Source organism: Heliangelus exortis, chromosome Z, assembly GCF_036169615.1.
Source record: "Heliangelus exortis chromosome Z, bHelExo1.hap1, whole genome shotgun sequence".
Classification (NCBI taxonomy): Eukaryota; Metazoa; Chordata; class Aves; order Apodiformes; family Trochilidae; genus Heliangelus; species Heliangelus exortis.
Window position 1 is genome coordinate 25149687 of NC_092454.1, and position 15912 is coordinate 25165598.

The following is a 15912-nucleotide window of genomic DNA, read 5'->3' on the forward strand; positions in this document are numbered from 1 at the left end:
TGCCACCTACATTCATCTACAAAATCTAAGCTACTAAGTTACTACATTTAAGTTACTGACTCCAGGCTTCTTTCTGTATGTTGTACTCCTTGTTTCTTTGGAGATGCCTTCTATGAAGAAGAAAACATGAAAGCCAAGCTACCAATCTTTGTCATCATGCCACCATGGAAAGTCCTTACTACCTAAAGCAAACCTTTATGCAAAACTGAGTTAGGGTGAGTGGAATAGTCACTCAACTTAGGAACAGAAAAGAGGTCTTCTATACTGCCACTGTCCAGTCTAGAGCACCTCGACTTCTGGAGCAAGTTAGACACCAGCAGGACAAGGTAGTGGGAAACACCAACAGTGCAGTGCAGCAAATCCTTGTGTCTCTGTCAGGCTGTCAGGTCTGCTAGAACTCTGTAGCAGAGAGTGTTTTAAGTTTTGAAGACTTTGGCCCAGATGTACTAGCACTTCTTCCTTGAGGCAAAATCAGTTGGCAATTCTGGGTAAAAGTAATGCAGCTAAAAGACATAACAAGACCTTTGTAGAGGAATAGAGTAGCACATGTTTTGTTTTTTAGGAAAGACTGCATTAACTAGTTAAAGGAGGTTCAATTAGTCGTAGCCTATCAGCTTGCAACAAGTATGTGTGATCAGTTCATAATAACCAATTATAAAATAACACAAACTATGCCTGTACTCCTGAACAAGATAATGACAAGTACAAAAATAGAGGTGTTTTGTGAATAAAGTAGTGATGCTCAAAAAGAGGTGTCAGTCATTCATGGCCATGGGGAACTCAATGAGTGGTCTCAGGGGGAAGTGATGACCACTCTCCCCACTCACCAAATGAAGGGGATCTGGTGGCAGCAGTAAAGAAAAAGATCATCATGTAAAGTGGGATAGAGACAGCTAAAGGGCTATTGTCAATAGACAGCAAAAGCTTGGTTTCTATAACAAAAAAATACAAAAGTTAGGCCTTTGGCAGCTATTAGGTGCTTCTCATATGACATCTGGTGGACAAAAACTGAAGAGAGAAAAGCAACCTTATTTTTCAGTGCAGAACTGTGACATCTGTCCTGACATCTGCACTACTCAATTTACTACTGGTGTACCTACCAGGTCCCCTCCCTACTCAGTTTATTCCTCTCTAAAGACTGCATTATTACAGTGACCCGGAATAAGCATCAACAGGTTTTGTTTGCACCTGCTCCTTTTTTTTTTTTTTTTTTTTTTCTCCCATATTCTGGCTGATGCCCTGGGTTGGTTTAGTTCCAACCTGTGACTCTAGAGACTAGATTGGAGATAGAGTTTTCAGAACTAAAAAGATAAAATAACATGGTATTAGCAGCAACTGGGGGCTTTTGTAGTTCAGGATACCTAGACAATTTTATGGATGCCTTCACAGGTGGATAGTTATACCCATAGGTTCAAAGGGTTTTATGTCCTGATAATTAATTTAGTCTTTCTCTTTTAAACTACTTCCAGTTTGACTCTCTAACACTGGCTGTCACCTGCTTGACACTTTACCACTGAGCTAACACATTCATGACTCAGAGATAAGGCACTAATATAAAAATCAAAACTCTTGAGTTCATCTGGAGAGAAATGTTTACTTAGGGAAGTCCTTCTTGTGGGGGTTCACATCCATGGAGTGGATGTTTATGCTTCATAGGAAGACAGGTTGTTTCCTCAGTCATTTCATGGATGGGAACCTTCATGGCTTGGCTTCATGAACAAAGATTTCAGAAGGGCTCTCTCTCCCCACGCTTGCTGCAAGCGCGCTGATGGCTGATGGGGCCAGTGTGGGACAGACAGTGCAGTTGCAAAAGGCACAGCAGAGTTTCCTGTGATGGGACAGCCAAGGCACGGTTCCTTCTGTACTGTCTTTTCTCCTCAAGACTGATCCTACGTGTGCTCTCGAAGGAGAGAGTGTTGAGTGTGTAGCCAGCACCGTGTTCTTTCAGATTGCCTTCCTCATAAAGACAAACCTCACTGAGAGCAGCAATGTCGATGTTAAGTCATGACAGTTCATGGGCAATTAGAGCAGAATGATGCTCAGGATGCCCACTGTCTGCTGTATCAAGCGTGTTCCATGTATCAAGATGTTCCAACATGCGAGTGTCAATCTGAACACACCTTTAGAGGCAGGTGTGTGCCTTTGTCTCTTTGTCTTTGTTTGACCACATCAGAAGATGCCCATTGACTGTGGGTAGCCAAGGGGGTAGGGGGTGGGGATGAGCTCTGGTTAGGCCACCTTTTCTAGGCCCCTCTCCGTGTGGAGCAAGCGGTGCTCTCCTTGAAAAAGGCTGCTTGGTCACTCAGGATGCTGCCAAAGAAGACTGTCATCTTCTGGGTCAGTCTTGAGTGACCAAAGTCCTGAGCTGCCTTAATGCAGGGTTGGGTCTGGGGTTTCCAGTGCACCTTTCCCCTGCCACTTCAACCCTCGCCTGTCGCTGCAGGGGCTTTACAAGTGTGGGTTCCCCCTTCCAGCTTGTGCTGTGGCTTTTTTAGGTGAGGGGCAGTGTGTGTGGAACTGTGCCCACCCTTTACTCCTAAGGTTCATCTGCCAGGGCCCAGTGAGCTTGGACAGTGACAGTGAAGTCCTCAGGACAGAGGTTTAGTTAGAGTCTCCATCCATAGATGGATGGCCTTACAGTGCTAAATGAGCTCCATCTGCCCGGGTTTGGAGTTAGAGTTGTCCTGCTCCTAGGATGGTTGCCTGAAGACTGGTGAGCCCATCCTGCCCATGGACACACTTTGTGACCCTTCAGTTATGACCTGTCTGGCACAGGAGACCCTACTGCAGGCATATGCCACTGCCAGAGAGCTCCCAACCTCACAAGGGCACACAAGCTCCTCCCCCACGACAAGGGGGTGCTGTGGAGGGATGGGTGGGAATACATTACTGTGAAATCATTTTTCTTTGTTTGGCTTTCAGGATTGCAGTGCTGTAACAGATAAGGCTTCTTCCATAAAGCCAAGTGGCTGTGATAAATTCTTTGACTGCTGGCAGTGCATCTTCCAGGTTAACAAGTTGGTTTGTTTTTTTCCTGTTACTTAAGCTTCGTTATATGCACAGCCGGTTTCCCTAAATGTTAATAGCTTTTTTTTTTTCTTTTTTTTTTTTTTTTTACTTCTTGCTTTATTTCCTTGCTTTATTTTTGTGTGATTTATCTTGATTATATCTTGAATGCTTTTGTGACGTTTACACATACATAAGTCACTAACTTCAAACACCAAATTAAGCTGAGAAGGAGAGTGTGTGGGAAAGGCCGGGATGTAATTACCCTTTGTAATTATCCAGCTTGTTTCTTCTGAGTGTAGATGAGCTCTTTATACAAAAGGACACGGAGGCCACCCAAGAGCTGTGGCATTCTATTTGGTCTGGTGTTGGTAACACATGGGTGTCTGGGCTACTGCTGACCAGTGAGGGCACAGAACCAGTGCTCTCTCTTCACAAAGACCAGTGGGCTGGAGGTGGGCAAGAGGCTGGGGGACAGGAGAGGGGTAGGACACACATAGCCAGGACAGCTTACCCAAAACGACCAAAGGGATATTCCATACCATATGTGCTGCTCAGCAATAAAAGCTTGTGGCTCGACATCTGCTGCTGATGGGATGCAGAGTAAATCTGCTTTCCTTTGCTTCCAAGCTCAGTCTTTGCTTTTATTTATTAAACTGCCTTTATTTTGACCCATCTTGCTTTCTTCCCCCATCCTGCTGAGGAATGGGAGTGCTAGAGTGGCTTGGTGGGCACGTGGTGGCCTGGCAATGCTAACTCACCACAGGCATATCCTGGTTTAGATGAGTCCTGCTCCATAGAGGGAATAAAATAATTTCCTGTGTCAGATAAAAGCAAGGGTTCATCATTACAGCAACATCAGAATTTGATGCCTGACCCCACCCCCAGTGCTTAGAGCCAGAACTAGACAAGCCAAGCTCTGTGATACCTGAAATACCACTGCCCATGGTTTCTAGGACATCTTCGTGAAGCCCTCAGGATTTTAACTAACTCACAAGCAAAGTGTGTGGCAAACAATACAGACTGACCATCCAGAAATTGGTGAACTACAAAACAGTATCTGAATTAAATTATGACTGGTGCCACCTTGTTAAAAAGCTTGCTGAAAACAAGTGTCTGCTGTGGAGCAATCCCTGACCAAGTTACCAGTTTGCTGATCCTAATAATAGAAACGCTGGAAGGTTTAAAAGTCATAAAGGAAAGCAGATACAAACATATTCTAGAAGACACACTTTTTTCTCTTACAACCTATGGCGAAGGAAAAGAATACGTTAACAAGACATTTCAGAGAGCAATCTGTGAAAACAATCCTCCTTAATTTATGCAGATGACTATTTTAAGGTTTTGAAATGTTCTCCTTCACTTGTTAATTCCTATTCAGCAAATAAAAAGAAATCAAACATAAGCACAGTCATAAAATATGAAGAGGGAAAAATTGTCAGGAAAGTACTCCTAAAAACATCAATTAGGCAATAAAATCTTCAGCTTAGGCCATTTGGTTAGCATCTGTGTACACTTTTGTGTTCTGCAGCTGGGAAAGCAACATTTTGAAAAACCTCTTTAGCTAGCAAAGCCACTGCACAAATAAATTATTTCTATTCTGTAGAAATATTAATTGGAAGCTCATGAAAAGTTTGATTGATACATGTGAGTGAAAAGCAAGTCCTTGAGAGTTGCAAAAAATGTACTGAATAATGTGAAATTCTTTATTTTCTGTTAGGATAATGAGGATCTTTCGTCCTCCTGGAAGGAACCATTGCAAAATCCCGACAGAAATTAAACTGGAGCTGGCAACAAGAGCTCTTCTGAGCTGAGAAAGGAAAAAAAAAAAAGTCAAATCAGATATGCCAGGCAGATAATCATAGCCAACTACAGAGACAAACAGATCTTCCCAATGAACGGCCTCCAGTGAGGGCTGAGCAGGATACAGCGCAGCCCTACAGCCTACAGGTGATGGATCTCCATGTACAGGACCCTGAGGGGCAGCGGGTCAGCCAGCGCTGCCCACCAGGTCTCCGACAGCTCACTCTGCCCCGACACCTGCTTGTCACCTCCAGTCCACGGCCCCAGCTCCTCAAGACACTTCGGGGGACATAGGCGGGACGAAAGAATAGTTTGGGCCCTCTTGAGACCGCTGTCTTCTCCAAACACTCACCAACTAGACCGCAAGCCTGCGGGGCTTTCGCGGCTGCGGCCACCCCAGAGACGGCGGTACGCCTAACACAGGCACCTTTTGGCCCCGGCATCGTGCATCACACCCTCTACACACCAACCCCGCCTTCCCTCCGCGGATATTCCAGGAATTCGGGAGGATCAAACCGCCGAGGCGCGGGGGCGGGGCGCCACCAAGATGGCTGCGGTGGCGATGGCGGTTGCCGCGGCGGCCGGCGGGCAGCATGAGGTAAAGGCCGCGGTGCGGGGCCGCTGCCTCCTTCCCCGCTTGCCGAGCGGGTTCCTGCCTGCGGGCCCGCAGAGAGGCGGCTGCTGAGGAATTCCAGCCCCGTAGAAGGTGTAGGGAGGAACCTTAAACGTGTAGCAAGCAGTGCGGCTTGCCGGACTGGCCTGGGAACGGTGGCAGCGTAACCTCAACAGGCGGTGTCATCAGCATCATTCGTAGCTGTGGTGATGTTAGGGATGTGCCAGGTTCCTGTGAATGAGAGCTGGCAATGTGTAAGGGATATTAAGCAGATTTCAGGAGTTCAGTCGTGCTTTTGTCGAGGAAGATGAAGTGGGGGGGGGAGGTGGGAATCTGCCTAGTGCAGGTCAGATGCTTATGGTTAGGCAGTTCCTGTGAGCCGGCGGAGGCTGACAGCCGTGACAGGCAAGGAGGCTGCACTACTTGATCTACTATTGCACTGTGGTGTGGGTAAAGCAAGCTGATGTTGCAGTCTTTACATTTTCCAATGGAATAATGCATTTGTGTACACAGTCACCCGCTTGCCGACATGCGTCACTCCAGTTTTATACCAGTGTGACTTAAGAGAATTTGAATTGTACCACTCTAAAACTGAAGTGATGCTGCTACTCTGCACTGTGGTATTGCCGGCTTAAAAATAAGCATTTTTTAAAATAAATACTGGTTTTTTAAATAATATTTGATTTTGTTGCAGAATGACATACAGAATGACAGCTGTTCCAGTACTGCAGGTGCTGGTCAACAATTTCAGAACTGGAAGATGAAAACTGAACAAGCTAAGAAAGTTGAATCCCTAAGAATTGCAGAAAAGCTAAAAATTCAGTAAGTTAAACACTTTGTAAGATTTTTTTTCATGCTCTTCTGCAGGTAACATAGCTCAGGGTTACAGTTAAGAAATCATGGTCAGGAAACCTTTAAGTTAAGATTTGCTTTTCAGATCAGGCAATCTGTTGTGGTTGTTGCAGTTGTTCAGGATAAACTTAGGAGCTTCAAAATGCCCTGGTTTTATCAGTCATCTTCTTTAGTAAGCTATTGCTGCACTACATGCATGAAAAGGGAAGTGCAAATGGCATTACTGAGTTGCCAGTTTTTCTACTTACCTGTGCTTAGCTTTCTAAGGACTGAAGGCCCTTAAGATACACCAACAAAAGGAGAATTATGTCAGCATTACAACACCTTCCTCAGAGAAGATAGAAGGCATTACATCTAGAATATCTAGACAGCTGCTTTGGAAAACAGAGGTTCAAGATGGCTGAGGAACGGATATGATTATAAATGTGTCCTCATGTCTTGAGTAAGGGCAGTAACAACTTGTGCTGGAGCTGAAAGAACACTGAGGCTTCATTTTGCATGTGTGGGCTCTCTGAGGAAGAGTTGACATACCCACCTGGCTAAAGTAGAGGTTTGTATTTGTGCATTGTGAGTGGGCAGTGACACATCTCAGAGGTGTTTTATGCTGTCTGAGTGCATCAGCCCCTCCTTGGTTATTCAGGATCCTCGGTTATTGCTCAAAAATTCACTGCTGGATAATGTAGATGTTCCCAAGTATCTTCAGGCAAGGCATGCTCTGTAACTATGATGCACTGTCCATCTGTAGTTGTGCTGCGGAGGTTGCTGGTGCACAGTGGTGAGATTTGATACTTGGGTCTGGTCTGTAAATTCCAAGGGACAGCAAAGCGTTTACACAGTGAACCATAAACTGCTCTGGATAGGGGTTTGAACCATACAGCAGCAACAGTGTGCTGAAGCTGCTACCCAGAAACAGGTTTTGTTGGGCTGTGGATGCTGTTGCTTAGCATTAGGAATCTTGCCAGGTGCCTGTACTGTGTGGCACCAGTGTCCTGCTGTTCTGATCTCTTAACACAGTAGGAGCAAACTAGAGAAAGTGTTCAGGACTGCACGATCTGAAGTCCTTTTTCCATCTGCTGTTCCATAGGTCAAACTCTGGTCTACTGCTTCTTTGTAGTAAGGCAAAGCATGTTCCACTGAGTTGTACTTTAATGCTCCTGACTTTAGTAAGATAGGAAAAGTCACCTGTACTATGCATAAAACATAGTCAGGAAGTAAGGTAGCAGCAAGTTATTCAAGTGCAAATGAACTTGAATTTGAATTTTCAGTTGCAGCAGTAATATTAGGAGCTTTCTGGCTTGGTGAATGTTTGTGCTGGAGCTCCACCTATGTGTGCTACTGCATTAATACTGCCTGTCTCTGTCCCTGCTCTTTCTGAAGAAAATTCTCTCCCTTATAGTAAGCACACATATAAAATTTCCAGGCCATTTTAGTGTGTGAACTACTGCTTGTAAGCAAGGTAATTTCCTTGTTAACACCTTTCTTTTGTTCTTTGACAACTTCAGTGTGTAGCTGAAGAAAGATTTTCCTTGAAAACAGCTGTAAGAACAAACCATTGATTTGTGTAAAATAAAAGACACTCCTGTTAACACAGCCTTAGCTGGATACTAACATGGGAAATTCTTGGGGCTTTACTAAGTAGTCAAATCTTTATCAGTGTGGCAATCTTTTTTTCCAGGCTTGCAAATACAGAAAAAGACAGACATGAATATCTTTACAATAGAAAGCGTGATTTCAGGGTAGAATACAGCATCCTAGAGGAACTGGAACGTAGCATGACTGTCAGCAGGAAAACTGAAAGTAAGTGGGGATTTTATTTGCGTTTTCTGTTTACCTCTTTTTTTTTTCTCTGTTTAATAATTAATCACTAGTATACAGAGGTTAGTTTAGGAGGAAGGCAGATGCTGAGACAGCATGGTATTTCACCATGTGTATTGTTGCTTATAAAGAAAGACTTCCACAGTTCACTTGCATATTTCAAAAGCATAAACCTTTTGGGCCTTCCATGTTATTAGAAAGGAGGTGGGTGCTGGCCTGTTCTCTGAAGTAAATAATCATAGAATTAGAGAAAATGGCCTGAAGTTGCACCAGGGGAGGTTTAGACTGCATATTAGAAAGGATTTCTTCTCTGAGGGAGTAGTTAGACATTGGTGTGGGCTGCCCAGGGAGGTGGTGGAATCACCATCCCTGGAATTACTTAAAAAAACATGTAGATGAGGCACTTCAGGACATACTTCAGTAGACATGGTGATACATATCAATAAGTATATTTTACTTATTTATTGGGGGGGGGATGTTGACGGTTGGATGCAGTGATCTTCAAGGTCTTTTCCAACCACAAGAATTCTGTGATTAACTGTTTTAATCTTGAATGTAGAAGATACGACCCACAAAATCTTTGATGGAAAGTTGCCATTTTAGAAACTTGTAATCAATTTTATGTGTGTACTGCAAACCTAGTGTAGTATAGCTGAGGTAAAATAAATACATACTTACTGCAATAAAAGTTTTGCACACACTGATTTCTGCCTTTAGGTGTAATTTTAAATGGTTCTATGTTTTCATTTTTCAAATTCTTGGATAACGAATATCCATGGTCTAAATAGTGCTGTGAGATGGTACACAGTCTGTCCTACACTATCTGTTCCATTTACAGTCTAATTAATTACTTCAGGAAAAGAAGTGACTCCCTGGTCACAGTACCTAGATTCTTTCAAAAGTAATCAAATAAATCATGCTGTACCTTCTGATACAAAAGAGCAAAAAGTAAGCTTAAGAAGGGACGGGACACATGGAAACAACTAAAATACACTTACCTTACAAATTTGTTTGTGCTTTAATGTGTATCTTCTAATTAAAGAAACCTACCATATACAAGTAAGCTAAAAAAGTTCAGAAAACTTTTCAAGGTAAGAAGTGAGCTTGGAAGTATGAATGGCAATACTGTTGTGAGATGATGAAGAGCAGAACAATAAGAGGTCGCAAGGCCACTACATGTGAGGTGTTCAGTAGTGTTAGAGTATGGTCACTTGGGGTCTGTACTAGGACTCCCAAACGTCCAATTTGTTATCATCAGGTCTTTCAGCATGATCCACATTTTTACACTTTCTGAGGTCTCAGAAGGAACTGCTTTAGCTATGCTGTTCCACTTAGGTCTTGGACTCTGTTATCACTTATTGGATCAAATCTTTCAAATCTTTTAGAATAGAAGATATAGTCCCCGGAATCCTTAGTACCTTACATGTGTCCAGAACTTTATCCTCATCATTATTGTATTTATGGACTCATGAGAAGCCAAGTGATAACAAAGTAAATAAGTAGACCACATGAAAACATTGTTCATGCATTAGTTAACACAGCAAATAAATACACCTTAATGAAACATACATTCATGTATGCTTCCCATATTTTGTCTTCACTGGTGAGTATTTTGAGACCTAGATCACAGTCTCCCTCAAAATTCTAGCGGAGGTGTCATTACTTGATTAATGGTTTGGGAAAAAACAAACAAACAAAACAAACCTCAAACCTGATTTAATGTAGATACAACTGTCCTGTTCATCCCCTTAGAAAGAAGAGCTAATATGTTTAAAATTTGTTGATGCTGAGTGGGGAGATACATGGCCTGTGCAGTCAGCTGCATGCTGTTACAGTCATGTTAAAATATGTAGTGTTATGGTGGTTTCTTATGGTCAAAGAGTATTTTGTCCCTGCTTAGGTGAAATCCCCAGTTTATTTGGACATTTCATTACTCTTGCTGTTTGATTAAATTTAATGCATAAAGAAACTGGAAGAAGTATCAGCACCTTATTTTCTTTAACAGAAGCTAACATCCTGCAACAGCTGTCAAAAATACAAACTACTGTGAAGAGACTTCAGCGACAATTAAAAGATGTGAAGCCTACACCAGAGTGTAAGTCATGATGGCAGATTTAAAAATTTTTTCCTATGTAGAGAGGTTTCCTACATATTTGGTCTTGTGATTCTTCTGCAGATTCCTTCTCTATTCTCTATGATTTTCCAGGAATTTGGGAAAGGAAGGGTGCAGAAATGTAAGCAGTAGTGAAAGATTGTGCAGTTCTGTGTAGAAGCAGAGAAACTTACTCTGTCTTAAAAGTGGTTTGGGTTTGTTTCTTCAGGCCGGAGGCAGGTATTTTCTATATCTAACTCTCTGGTTTATGTAAAATAAAATCAGTGGTTTACTGCACTTTAGATATTACTCCCTTTCATCTGGTGGAAGGTCACAGAGTAGGGTCTATGTGGAATGCATTTCTGTCTGTCCACAAGTTGAAATATTCTATGTAAAATACTGAAATAACTTGTTTGGTTTGAATGTTTTGAAACTTTTGGGACATAGGAACTGAAAGAGCCAATCTCCTGTTACACTTTATTACCTCACGTGGAGATCATGTAGAAGCCCATCTACCAGCTGAAGGCTTCCTGATGCTAGATAAAATACATCTCATTTCATTTATTCAGTGTCTGTTCTGTAAAAACATGGATTATCTTCTTAAGCTGTCAGCAAAAATACCAAGAACTAACAAGGCATGAAACTTGCATTCAATGTTTTAGATGATGTAACTATAAGATTGTTTTTTAAAGCCAGGTTAGCTAAGCTGTGTGTTCAGTATTTGTTCATAGAGATGTAGTGCTGGTTTAAAAGAGATTCTAAAACTTTTTTCTACCATTACAAAATAAGACAGCTGTTTTACTGTCTTTCTCCCTATCATGAGCACAGCAGGCTGACAGTACAGGATAAAACCCTACTTTGATGTTTCTTTGCCAGCTTTGTAAAAGTACTGACCCGTAGGTCAGTTGCTACAGCCTGGTATAAACCAAATTTGAAGTCACTAACTGCATGCATTTTAAAAATCTAAAGAGAAAATCTATAGAATAAGGCTGTCTTATTCTGTGAATAACGTCAAGGCTGTTCAGAGTGAGACTTGTTTAATGGAAATAAACATTTATACTGGGATTTGAATCCAGGTAGATTAATCACTGTGAGATCACACATTTTGAATAAATGAGAATGTGTATTAAGGTTGTTTGAGATAGAAATGTGTGGGTTTTTGTATACTGAACTAAAAATGTGGTAGAGGTATCTTCAAGTCCCTGCATGTCTGGATAGGGTTGAGTTACTGGTAAATAGTTCTCAACTGACTTCTCAAGTGATACATTCTTCTTTTCCTTTTTAGTTGTTGGCAAGCTCAAGGAAATGATGGAAGAAGTTGAAAATGCAATCAATGCTTTTAAAGAGGAACAGAGGCAAATGTATGTTTATTCGTGCTTCAGCAATGAGAAAAAGTGCTTTCATAAGACCACAAAAACTTTTCATTAATCAAGTAAACTGTTCTTTTTGTCTTACACTTTTGGTAGTGATTCCTGTGGTATGTAAATCAAAACTCAAGCTATTAACTTCAGAATCTTTATAAAGAGCATTTTAGAGGCACTGTTTATATATCTGCTGCAGTGATCCACCATTTGGCTATGAAAAGGCTTTTCAGAAAAGGCTGCAGGAAAGATTAGATTATGGGGGTTTTGTTGCCGCTGCTGTTTTGTTTTTATGTGGGTAGGGATTTTTTTTTTCCCTTTTTCTCTACTGGTGTCAGGAGGGGATTGAGTTAGTTGGCCAAGTGCCATAAATGTGTTCTTTCACTAATAGGGTAACTTAATTCTGACTCTGTGCTACTTTATTGTGAGATCATTACAACTGTGCTGTCATCTGTGTTACCATTTCAGTTCTTGATCTTTGAAGAATAGCTTTTGTGTGGCATTGAACAATTCCAAAATTCATCTTCAGTGAATGAACAATGACTACTGATTTTTTTTTCTTACATTTCACTGTTCTCTTTTCAGATATGAACAGCTTTTGAAGGACGAAAAAACTGCCATTAGTGAGCTCAGTGTCTTTGAGAGAAAAGTGCAACTGTGGGCGTTAGGCAACTCAACAACGGAAAAAGCCTCAAAATTACCATCAGCCAGGGTCCCAGTTAATAGAGCACTCGAAAATAATCTACCTGAAGAAGTAATAGAGTTTGAAAGATTTCTTCAGGAAACAGGAGGGCGGCGGGGAGGCTGGGATGATTTTGATCATCAAAATTTTCTGAAAGTATGGACAAAACACAAAGGAAGGCAGTCTTACATGGATGAAGCCCTTGAGTATCTCTGTGGAAGAACAAAAGAAAATATTGAACAGCATGGCAAATGGTATCAAGAATTTCTAATTTTACATGAAAGAAAGAAAGAGGTAAAATAAACCCTCTAGAACAATTGCAGCTTTAAGAAAAAGTACTTACTTTTAAAATGCTCACATTTCTTATTTTTGTATTTGCCTCTCTGGTGGTAGTGTTAGGTGGATGAGGGCATATTAAGAATAGCATCCTCAACTTGCAAAAAAATATTTGTCATAAAGAATTACCAGTAAGTGTTGACTGAGCAAGTCAAAAAAGCTAGATTCTGAGTGAAATTACAGTTCTTGCCACATCTGTCCCTAAAAATGTCTGCCCCACCATACAGGCCTGCCATGGTTTTAACCTGGCAGGCTGCTAAATACTACACAGCCACTCATGCTCCCCTCCCAGGGTGTGGGGGAGAGGATTGGCAAGATAAAGAGACATGGTCAAGATAAAAACAATTTAATAATTTAAATAAAATAATAATAAAATACACACACCAGTGATTCACAGTACACCAGCTCACCTCCCACTGACCAATGCCCAGCCTATTCCTGGCTAGTGATCCTGGAGGAAAGAAAATTCCAAAATGGCAATTCAGGAGGAGATAGAAGTACTTCCTGACCGACCCTCTCCTATGCAGTGAGCATGACACTGAATGATACAAAATGTTCCTCTGGCCACTTTGTATTCGTTGTTTTGGCTGTGCTCCCTGGCTTCTTGTGCTTTGTTAGCAACAACCGAACACATCAGTGTATTATCAACATTGTCCTCATACCAAATCCCACACAAAGCAAATCACTATTCGAAAAATAGCACTGAGAAGTCTCTTCTTTTCTAAGAAGAGAATTAGCTCTGTTCCAGCTGAAACCAGAACAAGCCAATGTGCCTGTGCCATACTGATGCAGAGCATTGAATCCATCAAGAATTATCCCACTAATAAAATACGCATTGACATTAAAAAAATAATAGGTGCAATTGCTTATTGAAGAAAAAAAGTAAGACTTGTTTATATTAAATATCTTTAAATTTAAAATAGCATATTGCAGCAACATTTACATACCCATAGTTCATATGAATGGTGAAACTTAATTTTAGCAGGCACACATTAAACGTGTCTGCGTGAGCCACAGAACAGAAGAAAAACGCTGTGAGAAAGCAGACATATGTGCTTTTTTACCCCAACTTTTACCTTCAGTAGACTTTTCATTCCTACCTGCTGTTTGTATCTTTGGAGTGTGTTTTCAATGGACCAAATCAGCAGGAGCATGAACAATTTTCATTAAGACCTTGTTGTTTTTTTTCCTGATGTTCTTTTGCAGTCAATCAAGAAATGGAAAGAAAAGCAGCAGCAAGAAAAAGAAGGCAAGTTGAAGGACAAAGAGAAATCAGAAAAAATGCTTAAGGAAGAGTGGCTACAGCGAGAAGAAGCTCAGAAGCAGAAAGCAGAAGAAAGAAAAAGGCAGCACGCAGCAATTGAAGCATGGAAAAAACAGAAAACATTAGCACTTGAAATGGAAAAAGCATCACAACTGAAACAAGAAGAGGAGAAGAAGAAGAAGCAACAAAAAGAGCTCCAGCGCCAACGCGACATGAAGCTGCTGTTGGAAAGGTATAGCTTGGAGAAGAAAGAAAAGGAGGAACTTGAAAGGCTTGAAAAGGAGAAGAGAGAAGCAGCTGAAAAGGAAGAAAGGAAGAGAAGCATTGCAGAAGCAATTACCAAGTTTCAAAAGCGTGTGCGTAATTACATTTATGTGTGATGTTGTTTACAATTTGCCTACTTCCTCCTGCAGTATGATCTGCTGAAGGCTTTTTAAAACCCAAGCTTCATTCATTTAAATTGATTTTTTTATTCACTATTTATTATTTCACTATCTAATAGCATGTTACCTACAATAAACAGTATGGAGCTTTTAGATGAACATGTTCCTTTTCCTCAATATCTAAATTTTACAGGATTATTGAAGGCCATATTGCTTTCTACATACAGAAGTGTTACTGACTTTAATGTGAAAATGTTTAGGGAAAAGCAGCTTGGGCTGTGTTGCTCTCTATGCTATAGAACACACCAGAAAATAGGAATTATTGTATGTTTGAAGGTCCTGCAGGTTTCAGTAGCTGCAAGGTCAAGACAGATCCTGTGTAAATTAAATCTGATTAGAGGTATTATTGTCAGCATTTATAATAGAATTCATTTTTGTAAACAGAGATTAAGCTACTACAATCCTTTTTTTAATTTTTCTTTTTTTTCAGGAAGAACTATAGGGAGTAGCTACCAAGTGTAACTTTATGACAAAACAATGTAAAAGCTAAAAAAAAAAGAACTGAAAAGTGTGCATATTTATTTTCATACAGTTTGGTTTACTTCTGAAGAAAAGCTTGCTTTTCCATTTGTTGTGTTATTTCAGGATCTACATAAACTGGAGCTAAGGATTCTACAAAAACATGCTAAAGAAGCAGAGAAACAAGAAAAAGAAAAAAGATTGGCAAAGTTAAGAGAGAAGGTAATTCACCATTTCTTTTTGTTTTAATCTGAGGTGTGTGCAGCTTGGTTGTTTATAAAAACCTTTTTCCTTCTTGATTTAAAAAGCAATTGTTTTTATTCATATAACGGGTTGATAAGGGAAAAAATTAAATACTAAATCATATTTGTTATCTGGAGGCAAAAAATGCACCAGAATTTGTCATTCTTCTGTTTAAAAAAAAACCAAAAAAACCCAAAAATCAGACATGAACTTATCTCCTGAAAATATTTATTCTGGGCAAAGCATATAGCTTGTCTCATACAAGGGAGCTGCAGTATGAATGGTAGTTTGTTTGTTTGTTTGTTTTTTTAAAATTATTTTCTACCAGTAGTTAGGTATGTGGACTGACTTCCAGTAGAGTTTTGGGAACATTATCTGGGTTTTTTTACTCTTTTACTGATTTTATGTTTCTGCCATTTCTTGTGGCAGCACGGAGAGAAAATTGTTTTTCGGCAAGCCTGCTGTGTTTTGGTTTGTTGTCTTCCCCTCTGCTTCTATTCATAAGATGAAGACCTAATGAATGAATGCATCTGTTTTATCTGTTTCACTCTGAGGTGGAGATTTGTGTCCCCAGAGACCCGTCCAGGTTGTACAGACCGACCAAGGGCTGGGAGGAACGCACAAAGGAGACGGAACCAGCAGCTTCAGAGCCGCTTTTTCATATTCCTCATAGGTAAGGAGGAGAGGGATGGACATGTAGCAAAACAAATACACGCTATATATGAGCTCTTTATGCTTTTTGCCTTTAGAGCCATCCCTGCCTGGAGACAAGGGTTGTAGCTGTGCCCCTGCCTTCGCCTGTCGCGGGATGAAGACGCCATACCTACCCCGTGGAGTGGCCAGCGCACCTCGGGAGCCCTCACAAAGTTCTCTCTCACAATGTATTGTATAAACTTTTGTGTTTTGTGAGTGTCGAATTGGAAGCGTCATTTATCAGACAGGC

At 40.9% G+C, this 15912-nt stretch overlaps 1 protein-coding gene and 1 long non-coding RNA gene across 3 annotated transcripts; one reads left to right on the forward strand and one right to left on the reverse strand.

Moving 5' to 3' along the window:
- Positions 1-4691: 4691 nt before the first annotated feature.
- On the reverse strand, positions 4692-5119 carry LOC139789666 (uncharacterized). Its single transcript, XR_011723218.1, has 2 exons — positions 5047-5119; positions 4692-4806 (listed from the first exon to the last, which is right to left on the reverse strand). It is a non-coding gene; the product is annotated as an uncharacterized lncRNA (long non-coding RNA).
- Positions 5120-5259: 140 nt separating this feature from the next.
- Positions 5260-15905, forward strand: CCDC112 (coiled-coil domain containing 112). Of its 2 annotated transcripts, XM_071730652.1 has the most exons (10): positions 5260-5407; positions 6117-6244; positions 7950-8071; positions 10095-10184; positions 11467-11542; positions 12128-12518; positions 13767-14180; positions 14853-14948; positions 15524-15642; positions 15719-15905. In XM_071730652.1, exons 1-10 carry the CDS (start codon positions 5357-5359, stop codon positions 15747-15749), a joined length of 1518 nt encoding a protein of 505 aa, XP_071586753.1. In that variant the 5' UTR covers positions 5260-5356; the 3' UTR covers positions 15750-15905. The 2 variants fall into 2 exon arrangements, with proteins under 2 accessions (XP_071586753.1, XP_071586754.1); XM_071730653.1 differs by lacking the exons at positions 15524-15642; positions 15719-15905 and having other exon boundaries at positions 13767-14178; positions 14853-14950.
- The last annotated feature ends 7 nt before the right edge of the window (positions 15906-15912 follow it).